The 25,012-nt window shown below is 40.8% G+C and overlaps 1 protein-coding gene across 8 annotated transcripts in view; it reads left to right on the plus strand.

Annotated features, from left to right (window-relative positions):
* The window catches only part of SATB1 (SATB homeobox 1), a 92,316-nt gene extending 87,119 nt beyond the window's left edge, over positions 1 to 5,197 (plus strand). For 4 of the 8 annotated variants that reach the window (XM_064673388.1, XM_064673380.1, XM_064673371.1 and 1 more), the window contains 3 exons: positions 180 to 383; positions 885 to 980; positions 3,480 to 5,197. In XM_064673388.1, coding sequence (XP_064529458.1) covers positions 180 to 383; positions 885 to 980; positions 3,480 to 3,962 — 783 coding nt within the window. In that variant the 3' untranslated portion in view covers positions 3,963 to 5,197. The remainder of the gene's footprint in view (positions 1 to 179; positions 384 to 884; positions 981 to 3,479) is intronic. The other 4 variants (XM_064673419.1, XM_064673409.1, XM_064673403.1 and 1 more) reach the window with 3 other exon arrangements.
* Positions 5,198 to 25,012: the final 19,815 nt, after the last annotated feature.

The following is a 25,012-nucleotide window of genomic DNA, read 5'->3' on the forward strand; positions in this document are numbered from 1 at the left end:
GGAGGGCAGCCTCTCAGCGCATCTGTGTTTGCTTTAAGCTCAGCTTGCACAATGAAAGCACCTTGGTATCGGGGGAGAGCATGAGAGAATGCAGTGCCTCTAAAATACACATTTCACCCTCATTTTGCCACTCACAAAGTGAGGAAAAAAACTAATGTTTTGCTGGTGTTATCTTCAAGGGGTGGCTCTGTGAGCTGTTACGTTGGAAAGAAGATCCCTCACCAGAGAACAGGACCCTCTGGGAGAATCTCTCCATGATCCGAAGGTTCCTCAGTCTTCCTCAGCCTGAACGCGATGCCATTTATGAACAAGAAAGCAATGCAGTTCATCACCATGGTGACAGGCCTTCCCACATTATCCATGTGCCAGCAGAACAGATTCAGGTTAGTTTACCTTGGCCAATCTCGCAGAGCGCTAAGTAAATAAAGCTTTAAATGGAGCAGAGGAAATTAGTGTTTCTTTCCTCCCGGCCAGGCTAAATGCAGGTCTCCCGATACAAGATAAGAGCACACTGCCGGTCCACCACCGGGGTTCAAAGGAGACCATGCGACCACCCACAGTTTTCGTTTCAGTGCGGTGGTGTTTTGCGAACGCATGTGGTGGCAGTGCAGAGGCAGCTCTGTGCGGGGCAGGGCAAGCTCTGCGCTGGCTGTCCCTGGCTGGACAGGCGCCAGGGCCAAAAGGCAGGGCCGTGTGGCACCCGTTGCCAAAGGTCTTCCCAGCAAAGTGGGAGGACCTTGTTGCGCTGCTGTTCAAAAACTAAGCAAGAACCCTCAGCAGTGGCGGCTCGCCCCCAGGTAGGAGTGACGGGAAGGGGATTCCTCATCCCACTTTAACCCCAGCTGAGACTGGGGTGAGTCAATATTTGTTTGTTTTTCCTTCAGAGCCCCTCTCCCACCACCCTTGGGAAAGGAGAGCATAGAGGCGCTTTCTTACCAGGCCTGCTGACCGCTGGACCTTGGCTGGGTGCTGCTCCGCAGGTGAGCTGGCACAAGGGCACCATGTCAAGGAGAGAGAGGAGGGGATGCAAGGCCCACGCCATGGGGCTTAGAAACAGCTACCTTCCACTCCGGGGCAGCTCTGGCGGTGCCCCCTCCTCCAGGGGCTGCACCCACCCTTTTTTGCTCAGACAGACGCTGCCAGCCGGGAGCGGAACTGGCTGTTTTGCTGAGCTTTGTTGCCCAGGTTGTCAGTAGGGACTGGTGCCTCTCTGAGCTGGGCACACTTTAATCGCCTCTCACAAAAGGCCTGAGGTCAGTCTTGTAACTGCTCCTTCTTAAAGGGCAGATATTACCCCATGCTTTCCCAACCTCAGCTGAGACCCTGGGTATCATTTGTATTACCTATACAGAAAAATATTTACAAAGCTAGGAAGGATAGAGTTATCTTGCAGCCAGAAACAACATGAGTGTATATTAAAGATAAAGCAAACTGAATAAGACAATCCCTTAGGATATCAAGTACTAAAATAATTGTGAAAGCCTGGAAACTTGGTGTTTGATTTAGCAAAAAGAGAGAGAAAGATCTATATTAAGTAATAAAACAGCACTTGTTTGAAAATGTACATTGTTTTTAATAAAATCGCTTCTTAAGGGGATAAAAGGAGAAGCTTATGAACAGTATGAACATTCAACCACTATGCCGCTTAGATTTTCTTGCCTTGTTGATAAAAGTTGTGTGTTTGATCTCACAAATATTATTCACATAGGCAGTTGCATTGTAATCTCTTAATATGACTTGTAAGAGTAAGGATTGGGAGATTGGGCCTGAGTTTTGTCTCCGCTCTTGTACATGGTAATTGTTGTAGATGCATAAATATGTAGCTCAGACTCAAGTTTTCAAACCGTATATACAAAGCCTCGAGTCTTGTAAGAATTTAATATGCTGGGAGTAGTCTTGAGTCTCTTTAGGATTGGAGCCTTGAATGGGACTGCTCACATAAAACATGAAACATGAAAGGGCAGGAATAGGGATGAGGAAAGAGCCCTAATTCCACTAGCATTTGTGTCAGACCTTAGAATCTGAAGATCACTTAAAGCAGTGGCTTCTAAACAGGTTGTGAAGATCTCTGCAAAGCCTCCACAACCACAAGTGGCCCCATGAAAGTGGACAGAATTATGCTTCCAGTATTTATACCATTTGTACAGCATTTTGTGCTTTTTAGTGTCTCAAAGAGCTGCAACTGGGAGCTTGGAAACCACTACCAACACACAAAAAATTGTCGAGGGGAGACGCGCAAAGGGAAATGAAATGTAGTGATAGCAACTGCTTGTTTTGCTGCGGTTGTTTTTTAATAATAATTGGTGGTTTGCACCATATGACAAGAAATTTGCTGATCCAAAATATCTTACTAACCAGTGCTTCCTGTGCTGTGCAGCAAAAGAACTGTCAACACAAACAGTAGCTGATAAATTTACTTTTGATTTTAAACATGATCTTATAGTGTACTGTACTCTGGTGGTAGATGAGAAAAACATTTCTGTCCCTGGGGCTCAGTGCCTCACCTTTTAAGAATGTTTCTGAATCCATGCTTGCAAAATTTCATTTTAAGCTCTTGTTAATTATTTACATCATAATTTCCTTTATCTTATTCTTCTGATGTGCATACTGACTCATTTTTATTGCCTGAGTTTTTGGAATGCAGCATGTTCCCTTCTAATAATAATAGTGCAACTTATTTAGAGCTTTGCATCTTAGTGCTTTATAAATATTAACTAAATAATCCCCAGCTCAAACACAGAGGCAGGTAAATAGGTCTGTTCCCTGCTTATACTTTGGGACACAGGCAACACAGGCCTGCTCCAAGACCACACGCAAGAGAGGTCAGAGCCAGAAGGGGAAACAGAGATTTCCTACCTCCAGATCTCTTTGTCCTTGCCGAGGCTGGGTTTGACAGGGTGACATTAGGCACTCCCAGCCAAGGCATTCTGTTGTAATGTTTGCAAGTTTGACGAGACTTCAGTGCATGCTGAGGTCAGATCAGCAGTGAGATATTTCCATACTTAGCTAAAATGCTCTCCTTCTCCCCGATTCCCCCATCCCTTCATCTAGCTATTGCTAGAGATTTGCAGCCCTTCTTTTTGGGCAGCAGCTGCTGTTGCTGGCAGAGCTCTGGCACATTTGCCCTCATCTGGCACTTTTCTCACTTTGCCCTTGCTACAGTTCTGGCTAAGCTGGTCAAGTTAATCCTATACCATGTCACCTACTTAGCATTTTGTCTTGTCTGCACTTGACTCATGGAGCATGTTCATTAAAATTTGTCGGCTAAACCACACCGATGTTGTATCATCACCACTTTCAGTCAGACAAAGCCAGGGTATTCTTTTCATTCTTTCTTTTTTTTCCCTTCCTTTTTGTTCTTTAAACTTACTAAGCCCTTGTTTATAGCTTTGCAATTCCCCCCTACCCCCGGGATTTTCTTGGTAACACAATATGAGCAAGAATTCATGTACAAAAAAATGCTGTTCTTTGTCTTGCAGCAGCAGCAGCAGCAACAACAGCAACAGCAGCAGCAACAGCAACAACAACCAGGTCCCAGACTACCCCCAAGGCAACCGACAGTAGCATCACCAGCTGAATCTGAGGATGAAAATCGTCAGAAACCCCGACCGCGAACAAAGATTTCTGTTGAGGCCCTGGGGATCCTACAGAGTTTCATACAAGACGTAGGCCTGTATCCAGATGAAGAAGCAATCCAGACTCTCTCCGCTCAGCTTGACCTGCCCAAGTACACCATTATCAAGTTCTTTCAGAACCAGCGATACTATCTCAAGCACCATGGGAAGCTGAAGGACAATTCTGGTTTGGAGGTGGATGTTGCAGAATACAAGGAAGAAGAGCTGCTCAAGGATTTGGAAGACAGCATCCAAGACAAAAATGCAAACACGCTTTTTTCAGTTAAACTAGAAGAAGAGTTATCAGTAGAAGGGAACACAGAGATTAATGCCGAATTGAAAGACTGATCTAAAAGTATTATTTTCTTTCAACAGTGCCACTGGTATTTACTAATGAAATGAAAATTCCATCTTGCGTTCTGTCAAAAACCTTTATTATTCATTGTTTGGCCAATGAATCTTCCAAAACTTGCACAAAAGTTGAAAAAAGGATAATGCAGACTGCACTAGATGTTTTACTCTGTTTTACAAACTGCTTCGCAGCAACAGATGAAGCGTTGAGGATTGTTTGATATTAATTTGTGTTCACTGGATACACTGTGAGTGTACCCAATAAGCATGATACCAGTGATTTTGATTCTGGAGCCTTCAGACAAGCATTACAACTTTTGTGATTTACTGTTTTTTTTGTTTCTGTTTTGTTCTTGTTTTTTAATTATTACTGTAGCACTCCACACTTGATCTTTGGAAACTCACATTTATTTAAAAAAATAAAATAAAAAGAGTTTGTTACTCTTGTTCTATTGTATGTTACAAAAGAACTATAGACTGTGGAATGCAGTTTAAAGATAACATATGCCAACAAATGCCTTGTATTATATGGCACTGCCGTAATTCAGATTTGTTTTCTTTTGGAAATAAAGGTCACTGTATTTTTTTTTCCATTCTCATTGTTACATGGTTTTAAAGAAAATGAAAAAGAAAATGTGAAACACAATTTAGTCCTCATTATTTATTTGTAGATCCTGCAGCATCATGTTGTAATTAATTTTTTTGGAAGTTTCCGTTAAATGTAATATTGCTTCTCTTGTTATCATACTGATTTTTTTTTCTATTTATAAATGTATTTTGATGGGCAGTAAAACAAAGTGTCTTAAAAGTTTTAAATAGAGAAAATGTGCTTTACACAGTTGCCTATAAAAAGTGCTCTATGTTATCCAAGCAATTCATACTATAAGCTTCACTCTTATTGTTGTATGCAATTTTTACTATCATGCAAATAAGCTTAGGTAAATAAAACTAATAGATCACCTTAGAAACTTATGCAATTAATGTGAAAATAATTGATGTTTGCAATGTGTCTTCCTTTGGTTTACAATCAATTTTAAAGCTACAGCTGTATAAATTTTCTGTATAAAGGTGTATTTCTTTTTTATGAGTTTATTGCTATGAAAACACCAGTTATTTTGTTACAGCTGGCTGTTTTTATAAGTGTATCACAATTTTCTTTATGCAGAAATGTTCTGACTAGGAGTGGTTATTGACTGTAACTACACAATTAAAATTGTTTGTATGGTATGATATGGCAGGGTTTGTCTGCGTATGTGTATATCTGGGAGGAAAAACCTGTTCCTAGTGCACATCATACTTTCTTGCCACCACTTTGAAGATGACATTTCAATTGTTCTCCTTTAAAATCACAGGCAGATTTTTTTAATGACCTTCTTAAAATTTGAATTTAGATAACATACTTCAAAAAGAAACCTGGTTTGGTTATGAAAATCATAACCTGTCTTTTCTTGGTTTCAAAACTTGCCTGCCCAACAGAGATAGCAGGATATTATTGAGTCAGAAGGCTATCAGGCATAAACATATTTACAGTTCCTGGCAGTAATGCACTTATAATGGATACAGCTGGTTTTATTTTACACTAGAATTATGCTAACACTGTTCCTTGCACTAATGTATAAACATTAAAAAAAAACATTAATAGTCATAAATAGGAAGGATGGGCTTTTCCCACAGCAGTCCCCTTCTAAGCAAGATTATTTTTAATGGTCATTAATAAGGTTCTTGATAAAGTCATAATAATTGGTGACCTCTGAATTTATGCAAGGCTCATGTCTAGGCTAAAGAGCAGTCTGCAGCTGAAAGCTGTGAAGTACACACTGTTGTTCTCCTAGGAGAGAAACAGCGTATAACCCGTGTGACTTGGGACTGGAATTCAGCTCAGTTCTGAAATTACTAAAAGTTTACAAAACTCAACATGAGTTTCAAAGACACAAATGACTGTTAGGTTGCAGAAAATGTCTTTGTTTAGTTCTGTTAACTTCTTTAGGAATATCCATATTAGGCAACAAAGCAGGTTTTCATTTAAAACTGACGCAGGTTGTCCTTTTTCTCAGTGCTCTTGTGGGTCCATTGAGCGGCTCCCAGCTGCAGCACCTCTTGGCTGCTCCCAGGACTGTGTTGGAGCTGCACCATGATTTGGGCTTGGGAACCAGTCCAGTTAAAAGAAAAAAACCTTAAAACCACTCTGGGAGGGAAAGAAGCCTTAGGAGAGACACATACATGTAATTTGGCGTTGCATTCCAATAAAAAGACAAACTATACCCGCACTTAAGGGACTTGTAGTAGCCCAAAGCTATGCTGGTTGGAAAAGGGCAAAATTAATTCCTAGTCCACGGACGTCACTGTGATCAACATTGTATTTCTTCCCTCATTTCAAATGGGATCACTGCTTTGCACAACCATGCAGCCACTCAGAGCTGGGACAGATCCTTGTTCACAGCCAAGGAGCAAGATAATACATATCCCAGGCAATGAAAGCTGATCTGATGTGCAGGACAATACCAGTGGCACCCTTGGGTACACTTTTAAACTAGCAGTGTGTGCATAGGTGGGGTAGGAGAGAAGCTGCAGGGAAGACTTTCTTGAAATATCCCTCTCTCCACACTAAATGCTAATACACACAGTACTCCTAATAGCAGAAACAGGGCAACCCTACAAAAGTATAAGAAGAAATGTTTATAAAATTGTCTTTGCTATTTTGCAAGCAATTTCCTTTTCTTTTATCCTTTTAAGTTTTATGGGTGCTGAAGTAGAGACCATGTGTGCTTGCAGATGGTTATTATAGCTGTTTCTTTTCCATTATCTTCGGTTTTCTTTCTCCTAGCGTAGCTGAGGTTGTCTTCCAAGTAGTTCAGCCTGTGTAGTTGCACATTACCTGTGCAGGGGTTTGAATCATTGCCTTTCTGTGTCCCGGTGGGTGGGCTGTGAGTACAGTCTTTTAACTTGGCCTAAGTGACCAAAAGCATTTTTGTTAAATCCTTAGCAGTGTTTTCAAAGGTGATATGGGTACTAAGGATTCCAGCTTTTTGTGCATGTGAGACATTTATACTGTTAGGAGTTAAGCTATGACAAGCATATGTCACCTTGACTCATGGTCCAGTTAGACTACCTACCTTATGTCCTGTTCTATTCCTTTTTCTCACTGTCTGGTGGAATCCTACCAAAAAAATTACAAAAAACATAACCAAAACAAAACGAAAAACCTACAAAAAAACCCAGAAAACAAAAATGCAAAACCAAAACCCACAACCACAACTTTCCATTTCTGCAAAGGTTAAAAAATCAGACTGGACGTCGGTAATGAAAAACAGAAATCGAGACATCAAAACACTATTAGTTGGGAAGTTGTTAGTAAAATTCACTGAGTAGGACTTCACTGAGTGTATGTAAAATGAGTATTTTGTATATACTTAGTATGAGGAATTAATATAACTTCCTAAGAATAGAATTTAAGCTGCAAAGAAAGCCAAATGCCTAAAAATGAGGGAAGCAAGTGCTGAGAGGGGATGGCAGGACTCAGCTTTTGCTATAAAACTGATGTTACGTATTTACCATGTTTTATGGTGTTTACCATAAAAAGTAGAGTATTTTTACTTCCTGATAATTCCCATTAATCTATATTTAACAGACAAGATTTATATGTATATGCTAGAGTCCCCAGTGTGTGTTTTTCAGCCCTGCAAGAAACCCAAAGAGGCCCCAGATTCCAAGAAGTCCATGGCTTGGGGACAGTCTCACGCCCCAGTCACACATACAGAAGTTGCTTATCATTACAAAGAGTTGCTACTCTACAATTCAGTGGTTTAGATTTGTGTTTTGTATAGCTACCTTAAATTGGTCAGATGACACAGCAAAAACTGTCCATGTATTAAATTATTCTGCTTAATTTTTTCTTAAAGTTGGGAAGGTGCAGGAAATGGAGAAAGAGGGGAAGGTTCCTCCAAACCAGTGATTTTGTTGCAGTGAATTACTAAGTTAGTACTTTGGTTTTGTGCTGGGAAAGCAGCAGATATTACTAAGTTCATTTGCCAAAGCAAATGCCCCATATGTTAAGAGCAGTATAAATTAGATATTATAGAGGCTCTACTTGAACGTCAAGTATTACCAATTCTGCTTAGCTTATTGAACTTGTGCTTTGAAGTCAGGTACATTGCAGAGACCAAAGGTATTTTGATTTTTACATAATGATTTATATTGTGCTTTGAATAACAGTCCCACAGCAAAGCAGGGATATAAATATACTCCCAGGCCTTTTTTTGCACACAGAGGTAATTTAGGTTGGTCTCCTCACAGTGCCTTGCGTCCACACAGTCTTTTACTACAACAAATGAGCTAATAATTCAAACTGCAATAAGTGATCCTCCTTGGAGCAAGAGTAGTGCTACTTGGCAGTGAGTTTGTTTGCTTTCAGGTTCATACGGGAGCCCTCCCGCCCACTCGGCTGCTGGCAGCCCTCCCACTATCTCACACAGTATTGTTTCTCTTTGACCTGACCCGGACGCTCTTCCTGCTCCAGGTCATCTTGCCCAAATGCCATCTCTCCTGGTCACATGCCAGCACTCAGGTATATGTGCCACAGTTTAATATGTGGCAGCAAGGACTGTGTGTGTCTGATATCACCTACCCTTTGTCATCACCATTTATGCTGTGACCCTGGCAGAGTTGCCAGAATAAGCCACTTGCATGGGAAAGAGAGTGATAAGTGGAGCAAACCCAACAGGAGCCAGGTTGTTTCTGGGCTGATGGAGTAGAGGGGGCAAGGGGACGTGCATCGCAGAGGGGAGAAAGAAAAGGAAAGAGGGAAGTGCCAGATAAAGATTGGAGAATCAGTAAGGTCACAACAGCTACCCTTGCATGGGGGAACATGCTCTTTTTGCAAGCTGTGCTACAGCAATACTTAAAGTACTACAGACTACTGCCAAGACTCCATAGAAAATGTTCTTGATCTAAAATGAACAATGGTCTCCAATTGTGGGATTTGCCTTGGCAGGTAGTATCTAGGGCAACACAAAAGCCTCAGCTGTCCATGGCAAAAGAGGTCCCCTATCAATTTGTCCTCTGGTACTGTCCCTATGTGTAAGACATGCAGGATTCTTTTCATCAGCTGCTGACATGTTACCATGGCAGATGCATTTGGGACTCTCTAGGTAACTTGCTTACACACAAAATGTGTTAAAGTAGCAACCCTCTCATTTTCTTCCAGGATTACATCTAACCACAAGCAGTATGTCTGCAGCCTCAAACCTACTTTTTGGAGCTGTCTCCTACAGTCCTACTTCTCCTCAGACCAGATGTGCCACAGGAGTTGAAAAAAAAATGTGTAGTATGGATCAGATGTTTATCGTAGTGTAAGAGAACAGAAAAAAACATGACCTTTGGGGGTGCACAGAGTTGTATAAAGCACACACAGTTCAGAAGTTTGGAAGCAAGTAAGAAGCTTCAAGAGCCTTCAGAGAGAGATTTCATACTGATATAGTCAGTTGCAATGATTTGAAATTGTTGGAGCCAGAAAAGTTCATGCATAGTCGTACTGAATTTGCAGAGGACTTTCTCCCAGAACAGAATTTTAAAAAAAAAGGGCACTCTGTTTTGTTATTTGCATTACAAAATAAACAGTCTTTGCAGTACAAGCCTTATTGCTCTTTCCCATCCACATTAAAGAAGGCCACTATCCTGATAACTACCAGCACTGCCCACAGCTGCGTCCCATCTTGCCTCATCTCGAGGAGGTTCCCCTGCACATAGCATGCCCCAAAACAGCTTAACTCTTCTTCACTCTCCCATCATCAACCTAAACATGGCCTTTCATCTGTATGAATGAAATCTGTAGTCAGTGTTTTCACCTGGGGAAAGCAATTTAAAAAACAACTTACGTTAGAGCAAACCAGGGCAGGGAAAGGTAAACTAGGCTGTCCTTTCACAAGTGAAGGAAAAATTATTCTTTATCATTATCAGCAGGCAGCTTGGACTGTGAAATAAGTGCAGGTGTTGGATTGCCTTAGTAGGCAAAATGCTATACCCCCAGTCTAATAAGGATTTAATATCAGCTGAGAGACTGAAGGAGGCAAAAAAGGAGGAAAGGTGAGAAAAAATATCTAGATAATCTATCTCATTAGGGGCTATCATACCCAGAAATGGCTGGAGAATTGCAAGACTAGTTTAAATTGAAGGACATCTGAGTTAGCCACCAGGAAAAACTAAGTCAGGACTACTTTGTGGTTCACATACTGCATGTCCTGCAAAAATGCAGAGAGTGAACACAGTAACAGACTTGCTTCAGAGGAAAGATTAAATAGAGAAAGCTTGTAAAAGGGTGGTGGCAGCTTGCTTCTTCAGCAAATACCTGCAAAATTGTAAGTGATGGCTACAAGGTGAATACAGAAAGCAAATTCAAAACTTCTTGTAAGACAGCTAGAGCCAGTGTTGAAAATTATCAACCAGCAGGATTAAAAAACAGTAAAAGGGAGCATTTTTTCTGCACATTTAACAGCTGAACTCACTGCTATACACACCCCTTCATACCAAAAAGCGCAAATAGCTTAAAAAAAAAGTTCAAAGAAAATTGTGAAAACAAACGGTTGATGTGACCTTCTTTTGAACAGGCCAAGAACTGCTTTTTGCTCTTGTGCTGGGCAACCCACAACCCCGTGATGGCATCCCATGTGGACAGTGTCCAGCATCCAGTCAGTTGCTTTGAGTCCTCCATAGCCACAAGTGAGACAAATTTGAGTGGGCTGAAATTTGTTCTGTTTTCTTGATCAGGTATGCTAAATGCAGTTTGTGTACTTTATTGTCTACATTTTTCATAACCAGATTTTAAAACAACTGATCTGAATAATTTCATTGAGGAGTAGGTCACCTCATATTTACAAAACATTCCCTCCCACACATGCCAGCATAAAAATTTAAAACCCAAATCATTTTGGTCATTGCCATACTACCAGTGCAGTTACTGTTCACAACTGTGCTCCAACTGCAGCAAGAAAAGTAAGGCTCCTTTGACCCCACTCACCGGCAAAACCGGGACATTTTTTATAATTTGGTACCACCTTTCTTTCAGCCTTCCCTGTGCACCTCTCACTATCATTCAGGTTTAGCTGACCTGTTCCTTTCTCTGCTTCAAAAGCCCACTGAAAAGGTTCACAGAGGATTAAAAAAAAAAAATGTCGTATATACTTACATCATCACCTCAGGAGACGTTGCTCCCAAGGTTTTTAGGATGTGTTACAGGATGGCTGGGAGACGAATCAGAGGAATGTACTGGTTTGATTCCATGTCTCCTCCAGTTGTCACTGGGCTTTCTGCAACTCTGGGGAGCCATGGGCAGAGGGATGATCACTGCTGGGGGTAACCTCCCCAGGGCACCGCATAACATGAGCCTGACACCACTTGCAAGCACACTGTTGGACATAAAAAGCACCGTGGGAAAGCAGATCAAAGCAATGTGATTGCATTTCACGTTTGATGCAGCTCATTCCTGAAGCCAGGGTGAATAGCCTAATCCAATGTATCATTCCTGTGCAGGCAGACCCTCAGGCTGGCATCATGTCCCACAGAGCAGTGCTCCAGTGTGCAGCATCTGCCACCATCTGCCCTAGGGCTTGGCTTCAGATTGTCCTCCTCCTTTTCACCTCCTTTTGGGAGATGCTTTGCACAAACTTTGAAGGCCAAAACTCAGCCTGCTTCAAGCCCTTCAGGGCATTTATTCCCCTGCCACTTCTTGCACTACTTGATCTTTGATCCACACTCCTGACCTTTAAAGATTCAAAGGGGCAGATTTCCAGTGATTTAGCTTCAATTTCACTTGCTCTTATTTTTGGAAGTATAAGTCTTTCTGCTTAACCATTGCCTCCCCTGCTTAATCAATATGTCAGCTGTTGATCACAACCACTGCCAGATAGCCAGTAGATGGGACAATTATTCTCACAAGGACTTTTAAGCCCAGACTTTTAACCCACAAGGTCCAGCATGAAGCTGCTGCAAGAGCTCTGAGTAGCAGCTGCCCCTTTTCTACTGCAGCTGCTGAGCCACTCTCCTAATAGTCTCTGGCTACTTTGCAACAGCAAGGGGAAAAACTACTTTGTTTTCTAGACATCATAATATAAAAGCTTAGCTTATTGCTGCTGTAAGAAAGGAGGTGAAATGCCACAGCCAGCTCCAAAACAGCGTGGTTGTGATGTAGAGTAGTCTAGGGTAGTTCTTTCTACCTTGCACCCAGCCAGTGAATGAGTGAAAGGCACAAGACACAACAGGAAAGCTCTTCCCGCCTGTCAGTTTTCACATCTGAGATTTTTGTAAAGAGGCATTGGGGCAGATATTTATACAACCTGGAGCAGCTTCAGACCTGAGATCCTATGGCTCCTGACTTGTCTGCTGAGGAAGGGTCTATGGCAGCGTCTTTCAAACCTGCCTCCAGAACTTCACTATTTGCCTTGGGCCATGGCTTCACCAAACCCACTGGAATAACATCAAGAAGAAAAACAAAGGAGCAAAACATGCTACATGTTAGAAATAATTATTCTACTGAGGACCACCAAAAAATTTGATACCAACCTTCACACTTTCCAAGCGATATTCATGGCCACTGGACAGCACCTCTTCAACTAAGGATAAGAATGTATTTGGGAAAAAAAAAGTGTGTGGCCAAAACACTGGCTCAGCCACTTGAGCTCTAAATCTGCTGTGGCCTCACAGAGGTCATGGGCCATGAAGCAAAACCTGAAAGGGTCTTTGTGTTGCTTTGATATGGTAGGAATTACCTTATATTCAGCAAGCACTGAGACTGGGGATAAAAATAGTTAATTTAAGACCATATTACCCCACACCTCCTTGGTTTTGCTGTAAGCACTGGTCATCAGTATTAAACAATCTGTACTGCCATAGTTTAGGGATAGGATGTTATAGCTGCAAAGTGCTACTGGTACTAATGAGAAGTTATATGCTACATACAAGACAAGTACCTGTAACTGCAGTTTTCTGCCTGGACATGTGGTCCCTTATCCACTTCTTCAGTACTGAGGTCACGCAGGTAGGCTGGAGGGCGTTCCCAACTTCAAGGAAGTTCCCTCCCTCTGCTCTTTTCTTCTTCCTGGCTTCTGCCAGAGCACAGTTCATGTGATTCATTAAGGGAAAGCGAGACACAAAGTGAATTCATATCCACACTCTCAGTCCTTTCACAATACCCTGAAGTGAGCTATAGGGTTGCCTTTAGGGTCAGGAAATTGTTTCAGAGGATTTATGCTGACTTTTCTCAAATGTTCATATGCAACTGTGTAAGCGACTGTTATATCAAGGCACCTTGATGGCCCATGAAGGGATCCCTTCTAGCAGGCAGATGAGAGGGTCCTTCAGCACAGAGCAATGATCCAGTCCGCTGGGTCTGTATAACACTGTGTTAAAGGCCCACCACTGAAAGTGCCCTGAGAAAATAGCATCAGAGGCAAGTGAGGAACAGCACAGGGGAGAAAACATGAACAGGAAGGACTGCCTTAATACTGAAAATATGGAAGAAACAATAAAGAGAGGAGGGAAAAGAAATAAAATACAAGCAGATTACTAAAATGCACAGTAATGTCAGTAAAATCTCCTACCCTTCACCTGTACTAATTTTGTTCCAGTATTTCCTCTCATGTCTTAAAAAGATTTGCCAGTTTTACTCTCAGAGGGGAAAAAAATGAATAGAAGCTATTTCTTCCCCAGTGAAGGGAGTGTTCTAAACTTTGATGGACTTGGATTCTTCTAATTTCTTTTTTTATTATTATTCTTTCTTTTGGGTTCATATGCATGATGTTTATCTCATCCATGTATGGGAAGAGGGGGAGGAATGGGTAGGCTTGACTTGTGCTAACTGTTGACAACAGTTGTTTAATTTTTTGCAGCACGCACCCAAGTATCATGAGACTGAGTAAAATATAAATAAATATGCTCTTTGGAAACCCTATACATTTTTATGGCCTACAATACCTTCAAATCATGGAAAAACACATGTTTGTTTGTTTTTTTAAAAAAGATTTTGGTGGCAATGCTACTTCCCACTGCTGTAAACAAGGTCAGGAGGCCAAAATTAGTCTGTCCTATTTTGCACAAAATAGTCAACAACTTAAGATGTTTTTGCAATAATCAGAAAATTATTGACCGGTGTCAACACCCCCTTTCTGATAAACTGTTGAAATGTTAATATTCTTGGCAAAATTGTTTTTGCTCTAATTACTGTATCCATCTGCTCTATAAGATTGATTATACTGTGAGAATGTTTGTTCTCTTGTCTCCTGCAATGATGGGCCTCTCCTTGGCTCAGAAATAGTCCTGCCTCATCTTTACACAGAGACAAATGTGCAGCAGAAATCAAACCAACACTCAGCTCCAATGAAGTTGGATAAAAATTCCTTGAAGGAGTTAATACAGTAGATATCAACTGTCTCTTGGATGGACTGTCCTTTGGAAAACTATTGCCCTGGCCCAGATGAAAACAGCTGGCCTCCATTCAGCATGGATATCAGTGACCAGGAAGGCCACCAAAAATCTGGGAGCCCACAAATACTGGCATATCAGCAGCATTACTGATTCAGCTGAGGAGAAGTTTGGCTAGTTGGCAATGCCAGGCCCCCTCTACAAGAGCTCCTTGGCAAAGAGCAGCTGAGTTGTCCGACGAGCAGAGTGTTTCCTGTCCTATCTTTCATCAGCACCTGCAAAGGCTAATGTTACCTGGATTGGATTGGTTATTTCTGGAGCCAGCATGTAGTATATGTGCTAGCTGTGGTACATGCCAATAAAGACCCAGTAAATGTGATGTCAGGTATTAATCATTATTAAAGCTGATTAAAACAAAACACAACAAAAACCCTAAAACCAGTGGAAAAATAATTGCTTTGTTGGAAAAATCCTGTTGTCCCATGGGAAGGGGAGGAATTAAAAATTGCATTTGATTTTGTACTAGTCTTTCAAAATACATGCACAAAAAAGTCATGTCAACTCAAAAAAAATTATTTTCTTTGAGCGTTCTTGCACAGCAGCTGAACTTTTTCATTGGAATATGACGCTTTTCTCACACATAAAGTAAATTTCAGCAAAAATATTTCTTTTAGAAATAAAATTTTCAGATAAGAAAAGAAAAAGCAGATATTATTTTCCGGATACTGAACTGTGTTGTCACGTCTCAAGCATTCAAAAGTCACTGAGACTTGGGCTGAGATTGCTTTCAGGTTTTTCATTTTAAAAAAGATTTAGTGTCTTTGTAAAAATCTTCCAGATTCTTGACTCCATAGTGTGCATTCAGTGCATATACTTATCCTTGCAGAAAGAAGCTTAAAGGCTAGAAACTTTCAAAAAGGAAGAAAGACTTTCTAGGTATTGGAGGGCTGACTTTTTCACGGTTTTAAATTCATGACGTATGAGTACATCTAAGTTTTCTGGAACTGTAATGCAGCCTGAAGAGCATCTGCACCTTCATCTTAACCCTTCATTTGTGCCAGCAGGGAGTATTAAGTTCTAATCAACTAACACAGCCTGCTTCCAGTGTCTCAGCTACTGTATCATACAGGAATACTTTCAGAAGAGTTTAAGAGAGAAGGGGGAAAAGACTAACAAAAATATTGTTACTAGATTTATTGGACATAGTGTGGGAGAATGAGGTTTTTAAGTGAAACTCCTCTTCAGAAAAAGGTATTGTATGCCCTCATCCTTAATGTGCTGTTACACTATTTAGCGATTTATGTTTTTTACACAAGAAAAAAGTTTCAGTGGAGAGAAGGTGACTGCAGTCCAGCCTTGACATAATACCCCTCTCTTGTCTTCTTCTGGGCTTACCTTCTCCTCCCATTTCTTGCAGCAGTTTCCAACGTTAAGAGCCAGCACAATGCCATACCACTGCTTCCATTGCCTGAGCATGAGAAATGCAGAAGAACCTCCTATAGGAGAAATGTAGTAGAAGTTTCTGCAGACTTCTTGCTTCAAATAGAGTTTCTCAGGCGTGGGCATCAAGTACCTAAGACTTCAATTCTGCTAGTCTTTGTGTTTGGCGACCACCATTTAAAGGACTTTCCACCTGGAAAAGACAGATTTTGGCTGCTGACAAAGCCAGGCAGTAACAAGACTCCTTTCAAGATGAGCAAAGTTGTAGTTAGGTACCCAGGAGATATAAATCCGGGGTAGCTTATGCTGAAACCAGGAGGGATTTCAAAAAATATGTTGAGCTGACATCTCCTTTTAATTAAAAAAAAAAAAAAAAAAAAGAACAACCAAGAAACAAAAACCTTTTTCGAGGTGTTTTTCATTCTAAATTGGTTTAATCATAGCAGCCATAAAAGGACAGATCTGATTCTAGCAAGCATCATGGTAAATATATCACAGAAACTTTTGGCATGAAGATCTCTAAATCTCAGAAAGGAGAAGAACTGAAAGTTACAATTTGTAGGACAAATACAAATACCTCAGAAAAGGACACCAGCAACAGTAAAGACCTCACACTCCAAAAAGAGCCACTGGGAAATCCAGAAGTCCAAAAATAAATTAGGAGTTTTCTAAACATTAACCGCTAAGGTTAATCCTTGTGGAGGGACTTGAGCACTTTCTCATTGTCCCCTGCACAAAATACATGAAGGATTGCTGTGACTGAATTAGGCTCGATAATTTCCTGTCTGCCTGCAGACTCAGACTGACATCCTGACGCTGTCCTACACTGGAGGACTATTTTAAAAGCTGCCTTTACAGGCACACTGGATTTAATGCAGTTTTATTTTTAAATGAAATCTTTGATTATGGAGAACAAACCTATGGCTAGGGATACATGCTACAGAACCACAAAGTCTGTGGGGGACCATGCTTATTGCAGCAAAATCGCCTTCTCAGTGTTCAGCATTGCTGCCATGTCATGTTACAGTAATAACTGCAGATGAAGAGCTTTTAATTCATTGATAAAAGCAGAAGGCTAGAGTATCTGGCTAGCTGTAATGAAGCTTATTATTCTGCAGCTAATTTTCCGATTATGTTAGAGTTTTATTTCTGAGCACTTGTACCAGAAGACAGCATTATCAACATAATGTCTAAACATAGAAGGTCCCAGGAAGAATGTTAATGAGCTATCACCTACCTCAGCAAAGGTCCCTGTTATTAATAGTGAACATCCTAAGTATAGATCAAAAACTCTCCCTGAAGAGTGTGCAACCTGTGTAAAATATTATTACTCATTTGGAACATAACTGGAAAGTAATGGCAAAGTCATGTCTCATTTATAAAAGGTTGTGGTTTCTTTATGATGGTAAGTGGATGAAGGCACAGATGAAGCACCCTGGTCCAGCAGCAGGATTCCCACACACACACTGCAGCCCCAGCCATGAGCTGGAGCCTGATCCTGGAAAAAAAGCTGCTCATGAAGGAGCACTTGGTTGTTCCCTATCTTCTACCTTTTTTAACTCTCCTGGTTCCTTTTTTAAGGCCAGGAGGCCATGAAGACTACTGAAACACGGGATCTGCTTCTTCCTCTTACTTTACCACTGAGATCCTCCAAAAGTCTGAAAGAGGATACTGGCACATCTATTTCTGTGTCAGGGAACAAAAGCAATGTCATGATAGATTCATGGGTAAAGAAGAATCAAGGGTGTGACATCTGGGTAGCCACCCATCACTAAGATCCAAGCAGACCTTGAGTCAATCACATACCCTGGCATCTTCCTGGAAATACTGAGACAGGTTTTTGTTTTCCTACAATTCCTTCCAAATTTCATTGGGAAAAGGAATACTTCATGTCCTCTTTCTTTGCTATGGCTGGTCTCCCACCATCCCCAGACATAGGTCCAGCTCCTTCTGGGTGCTTAGCAGAACATAACATCATGTTAAAACAATGTCTCTTTGGACCACCCTCTCTCAAGAAAAAACATCACCACTGGGCTTCCTTGTGCCTTAGGAGTGAGGAAGAGCAAACACTGCTTTACTTGTTTGGAAATTTCATAAATATGTCCACTTATCAATAGAGTGATGAGAAAGTCATATATTGAGTTAGTCTTTGGCACGTTTAAGCTAGACCAAAGCACAGCAGAGATTGCTGTAGGATACACTTTGGGTTTGCATGTAACAACACTGTAGTTCAGAAAGGTTATTTATCCTAATCCACAGAAGCCCATAATTGCTTTGTAAGCTCACTGCCTATTTAAGGGAATTAAAGCTTGAGAGTTTCTCTCCTGTATTGTGTCCAGACAGAAAAATTTTATCTTCTACCCCTAAGAAAAAAAAAAGAAAAAAGAAAAGAGAAAATGCAAAAACCCCTCTAATTTTAATTAAAACACAATACTTGGCAGTCTATTTCTCTTTGCTATTCATTTAAATATTGCTGTCAAAAAACTTGATGTCATTTCCTAGTGGCAATGTGCTCTGGTTGTAAAAATCGGTTTAAAACTGTAGTTCATGACTTTTTTGTAAAAGCATCAGTTGTTGGAGATGTTAGTATCCAACTGACACAGCTGACATCAGACACCCATCCGCTGTCCCCAAGCTGAAGCTGTGGCAGGCCAAGGGGTGAGCGTGGTTTATCCTGCAGGCTTGTGCCCACCAGCTAGCCCGGAGGGGCTGTGGACAGGGGTGGCATGGCCATGGGGGCCAGCTGCCAGGGAGTTCCAAACCTGATATTGCCCTTTTTTGGGCAGCTGGCCTTTTCCATGCTAGGGGTCACCTGGTGCCAGGAGCAAGACTAAAGGGAGCCACCTCAGTCATAAGGCTTACTTTAATCTGACCCTTGCTTTTTTTCCAAAAAGGGACATTTGGGGGACAGTTGCACTCTAAACTGTGCTGCCTGTGCTCCAGCACATGCTGATTAGCCATGAAATGCCAAGCTGCCAAGCACAGCAGGCACACTGCATGCCAAGCAGCTTTCCGGGGTGATGCCTGGTCTGCACCAGCCCCAATTCCACACTGAGGTGCAGAGTTCCTGCATCCCAGGGCATGACAGTGTCACACACTCACCCAGGGGAGAGGCTTACCACTGCAGATGGTGGAGGTCTGACACACAGGATCCACAGCCTTTGCAGAAGGGAAAGAAATGGTCTGCAAAACAGCTGAGGAGATGGACAATGATGGCAAAATCCCCTCCCTGAGCAAATGCCAATGCACCAGCACAAGCTCCTCTGCATATTGGGTATTTTGTCTATTAGAGACCAACCCATGTAGCCACAGGCAATCTAGACTCCTTAGGGAAACAGAAGGTTGCCTACTTAGACTTATTAGGATGGTAAATGGCTGAGCAGCTGGATGAACAGGCAAAAATAAACTACCTGATATTCTTCCAAGTGCTATACAGAAACCATCCTCATTTCTCCTCAGTCCTCTTGGCTTTGCAAAGCTAAAGGGATTTAGATGCTTAACATTCAGGACTTAGAAACAAATCATGGCGATGTACACAGGCATCTTTGGAAATATGTCCTAGAAGACAGCCCCACTGATTTTCTATTAGACTTTCAAAAACAGAGGTGCTGGGATGTGGCAAAGGCAAGTGGAATTGCCAAGATGTTTTGAAGAACTTTACATTCACGATGACCTTGCATGTAAACAGCAATGTAGAATATAGGACTTATGTCCAAAACTTTGTAAGATTCAGGCAGATCACAAAACCATTTCTAACAAGATCTAATTCAGTAAGGAAAAAATCTCCACTGTTCATATCATGGAAATCTGGACAGGACATTAGATATCAAACTGCAGCTAATAGACAAATCATCATTGTGTCATGTGCCATTCACCTGTGACAAAATTTTAAGGACTTATCCATGTAGGACCAGCCCACATTACAGTATAGTTAATTTTTTATGTGGGGGTTTTTATCAAAACATTTTTTCAACAAACCATTATTTCTGGTATTGATGGCTTTGCATAGAGCTTTTCTCTAGAACAGTTACAGATGTTTTGAAACATATAAGTATGTATGAATAGTTCAAAGAGTTTATTCTTGTAATTGTGCATTACCTTGAACTCATGTCCCACAGATTCCTTCTATACTGTGGAATCAGTGTATTGATTTCCTTTTCTATCTACTCAATGCTTCTTTTTTGTTTTTCCTTGAAAGAAAGAAATTTTACGCAGCAGTATACACTGCAGTTTACTGTGCATCTCTATATTGGTAAGACGCTGAGAAAGACTGTACTGTATCGTCAGTCCATCTCTAAAGTCTGTTATTCTGTGACCCTTGAGCATGGAGGCCAGCATTTTCCAACAGACTGTGTAATATTAGGCATTTGAATCCATATTTATACACGTAAATAAAGTTAGCCCTGCTTTTCAGAGGACTTTCAGATCCCATCAGTGGGAGTTTTTATGGACAGAAGACTGAATAAGCATTGCAGGATTTAATTAGTACTATTACCCAAAGGAGTGCTTTAAAGATGGCTATATAAGAGGACGCTGATACAGTTCAGCAGATAACTGTTCCTTTTTTTCTGCATATAATCTTTCAGTGATGCTTAAGAGAGGAGAATATTTTTCCTTAAAAATTAAGTTTGGCTATGTACAGCTTGAAGTAGTGTTAGTCAGTTAATGGATCACGCATTAAGGATGTCAGTATTCAGAAAAAGGGAAGCATGGAAAACTAGGGTCAGAGTAAGAAAACTGTTTCTTCAAAGCTACACTTAAATGCTGACTTAGTAGAAGAACAATCAAGGACAGTTAAAAACACCTTTAGGAGTTTATATGTAGCACACACTCACAGCTTCTCAAAAGGAATGGCACTCATCACACGTATCCTTGAAAAAGGAGGAAGTCTGAAGTCAAAAAACACCACAAAATTTATGACCATCTTCAGCTGGTGCCTCAGCTGGTGTAAATCAGTGTAGCTCTGCTTGTTTGGAGGGAGTGACACTGATTTACACAAGCTGCATTGGACTGCTGTGCCAATGTGCTTCTTACATACCTAAAGAAAAAAAAATGTAAAAAAGGGGAAGGGGAAGATTTCTACATTTATAGTAGAAAATGTAGGATATCTGTACAGTAGGAAATCTGTACCTGTGTTTCCTATAGGAGAGCCCCAAAATAAAAGTGAAATTTCAATTTAGAAAGTTTCACAGTGGCAATTCAAAATATTTGTGTAACATAATTAAATTCCACACGTATGTGTTGCTGTGATGGTTTGGGGTATCTGTCTTTATGGAACTAGTGATCTCAGTTGCACAATATGAACTCGGCTTACACTCTTGATCTTGCTTCATTCTTAGTTTTTACTGTATTATATATTTACTTGTAGTGAGGCCATGAAGCCTGAGGCCTAAATATCTGTCAGTGAATGGGTTGGGTATTATATTGTTCATAGACTAAATAAAATAAATAGGGCTGAACAGATCAGCCCTAACAAATAGTAAGATGGCTCCAGCCTAACTTTATGTAGAATAAGATTTGGTGCAGAGGATTTTCTTCTCTCAGGAAAAAAAGACAAAGATGAGAGATGTAGAACAGGCATTTTAAGAGAATTCACGTAAGGATAAAGAAAAAAAAGGAATAGACTATATGTAATTTCATGTTCAAGAAAAGAAAGTTGAGCTTAAAAACATTAAGAATATGTCACAAAAAGGAATCTTCTAGGGTCCCAAAAGGACATCATTCAAAATCCAAAGATATCTTAGGAGAAATGCAAGAAACACTGAAAAACAGCTGGATTAATTTTGCATTGAATTCAGTAATGGATTCAGTCTGGACCATAGTAAAGAGATCTATACTTGTGAAGCATTCTGCAAAGTGTACAGCTTATTTAGACAACTATTTCCTCATGAAAGGTTACACCTAAAAAACCCGCACATCAGAAATCTTTGGAAGAGGCATTTGGGGTCTTTGTGGTGAGTCCATTGGGAGTGGGCTCTTTCAGGGAACGGTGGCAAACCAGGGCAGTGATTCTCCCTGCTGAAGTGAGGCAGGGACAGAGGACAGGGAAGGTAGAGGATTGCTCACCACAGAAGCTGATTGCTCTACAGTCCAGGGCATGTGTCCACCACCAAAATCTCTGCAGTGACCTGCAAAGACCAGGTATGGTCTGAGGACCCCCAGAGCTGCTTCTCTGTGAGACCTCCAGCCACATTCAGAGAGGGCTTGAGCTGGTCTAAAGGCAGTCCTTCTCTAGTTCTGCTAAATCTTACACCTTGTGGATGGCTCAGCCAATGGGATCATTTCTCAGTTTCTACAGATTTAGTTATTTACTCATAATCATTTCACTCACCTCTCACATTACAGCCCTGTTGTTCATCAGGTCTGAATTTATCTGGATGTCAAAGTCCATCTCCATGCACTGAGTTCATAAGAGAAAAGTACAGCAAGAAAAACTTCAAACAGAAGAATACACAGAGGTTTACACTAAAATTTTTGATCAGTCCTACTTAGATTTTAAACTCTTTATAGGTTTTTGGGAGTTGGACTAGACTGAAGTGCCTCACACATGATGAAGTGTGGATGGCAATGAGAGTCTGATTAAGAATGAGAAAACCAATCTGAGTAGAAAGTGATCGAATGGGGAATAAACCGAAAAAGTTCTTCCTGACTCATCCCTTTGGCATGTAGGGGAAAACTCCTGCAAAAGTGAAGCCAGTGAGTATTGCAGCCATAACTAGTGACTGCAGTGGGTGTTCATATGTGTAAGAAACAGATGAAAGATTTAGCAGATAGATGGCAAAACAGGTGACACAACTTCTGATTCTGACTTATGGAAATTGATACCTCTGCTGAAGTACAACCTGCTCTCCAAATCCTGACATTAAGATGAATAGCAGCCAAACGGCAACCCTGAGCATTTGATATTTGCGAGAGCTCAAATATTGATTGCACTACTTATTAATGAGTTTCATTCATAATAAATACACGGTATGTTTGCACAGAGGAGGTGTTTTCTAGGGGAGGCATTACATGCTGTATTAAACAATGAATAATTTCTTAATCTTAAATGTGAGTAAACAGCGGGATAGTAAGTGTCATGGTTAGAGGCAATTTCAGGAAGGTGCAAGTGTAGCAAGTGCTCCAGCACACCTGATGAGGCATCTCTTACCCTGAATGAAGATTTCTTTGATAGCAAACACTATGTGAGGTGTTATAAGCTAGAAATTACTGTCCTAGCAGACAAAGGGTTTGTCTTTTTAAGTACTAAATTCTGTGTTGTTTCATTATTGTATTTATTATGGTAACTTTCTGTGCTGCCCTTTTAGAGCTTCTCCTACTTGAAGTATAATTGCTTTTACAATATCTGGTCTTGGCCAAACACCCATTTTTTTATTCTCCCTGTAGATCTGTTTCAAAGAAAGTGTTTCCTTCATAAGACAGATGACACATTTGAAATTCAGAGAAAATAATGTATCAAAAAACCTGCACAGAATGGACTTTTTAGAATGGATGTTTAACATTGCCTTTCATAATGGCTGTATTCTCCAAATTGCTGGTCGAGTTGCCATTTACTGTAATGAAACAGAAGATGATGTCTTGTGTTTAGGAATTGAAACTTCAGAACCCTCAGCGTCCACTCTTTCTTCTTCCCTGTGTATTTTTCAGTACAGTTGTGAGAGCAGTCTTTAATTTCTATAATCAGCTTTTGATATAAGAGGCAAAACTGGTGATTATGGATAAGCAGAACATCTAACCAACAATTAAAAGAATCACTGTTTTATATTAAATATGGAACTTTTCTTGCACAAATGTTCTCTCAGAATACAGATCATTGCAACTGGGCTACTTGAAAAGTTTAGTGTAAAACTGCTGTGGAATGTTTTCTTTCCTTCACAGCCAATACCCACAAGCCTCTGCTTGCATTGGTCTCCAGTAGTCCATTCCAAGATTCACTGAAGGAAAAGGGAACTTGGCCAACATGGACACATCTACACTGTCTTGCCAGCTCGGTGCTCCAGCTCAGACTCTCCACCTGCCCAGCCTGTCTAACTCCTTGGCTGAGACAAGCCACCCTTGTGCCTGGGGAAACCCCACCCCCGGAGAGGACAGAATACTGGGCTTAGCTGCAACATGAGTCATGACCATGCAGTGTAGCAGGTACAACTCTTTTAGACCACATGGAGAAGCACTTCTTGCCCGCAGACAGGCACAGCTAAGAGTACAGAGCTCAACAAAACTGATCCTCTCCCTGCAACTGCAGGAGGAAGACTTGTATCTGAATATTCATGCATAAGGTAACAAACAGATAAAACTCTTCCAAGGTTTGATTGGTGATATGATTCACAGAACAAACAGTGGACCATTAAAGTATTTGCAGAATGCCTGTTATAATGTTTTAGCATTTTACTGTTACCATAGGCACCAAATTTCCCATCAAACACTAGCAAGCAAGATTGTTCTCAAGAGGAACAGACAGCAACTCTCACACTTGTGACTGGAGCACTGGATAGGTCTCGGACACACAAACATTTGGCTGTATCTGCAAAGTGGCAGCTTCAAAGTTATATCATTGGCTCTAGTGCAGATCCACTGAGACCTCAGACTCTTTTATTAGCTTCTTGACAGTGGTGGCAGCCTCTTGGATAGGAGCAGCATCACTTATTTTTGAGAAACAACATATGGTACTTAGAATCCAGTGGTTGCCAGCTTGTGATGTAATTAGCCATGATCTCTGAACATCTGCACTCATCAGTTAGCCTTTAAGTTGGTGATCTATTGTTCTACATCAGAATTGAGATTACTCTTTCTTTGGGCATGCTTCCTTCAAGAATGCTTAATATCTTTAGTTAAAGTTATTAGCTTCAAAACCCTGTGAGTATTCTGTAGACAGAAATCCTATTACAGATTATCACCTCGTCACACTTGAAAAGTTCTCCTGAGGCCGGAAAAAGGGGACTGCTTAAAAAGGCACTGTAGGACAGTGAAGGACCACAATACATGATAGTACTGTCAAAACAGAAATACTCTCCTCAGAATAACAATGTTTACTAAATCGTATTTGTAGACTGATATTGTCAGACTTACTGTCATGCATACACATTAGGTAGGTCCAATAGATTTTTAACAGAGAAATTGGAGTTTAGAAATACTAGTCAGAAGAACCAAGATTATGAAAATATTTCAAAATTTTGCTAGAGCTTTTCATTAGAATTTTT

The sequence above is a fragment of the Pseudopipra pipra genome, chromosome 1 (assembly GCF_036250125.1).
Source record: "Pseudopipra pipra isolate bDixPip1 chromosome 1, bDixPip1.hap1, whole genome shotgun sequence".
NCBI lineage: Eukaryota > Metazoa > Chordata > Aves > Passeriformes > Pipridae > Pseudopipra > Pseudopipra pipra.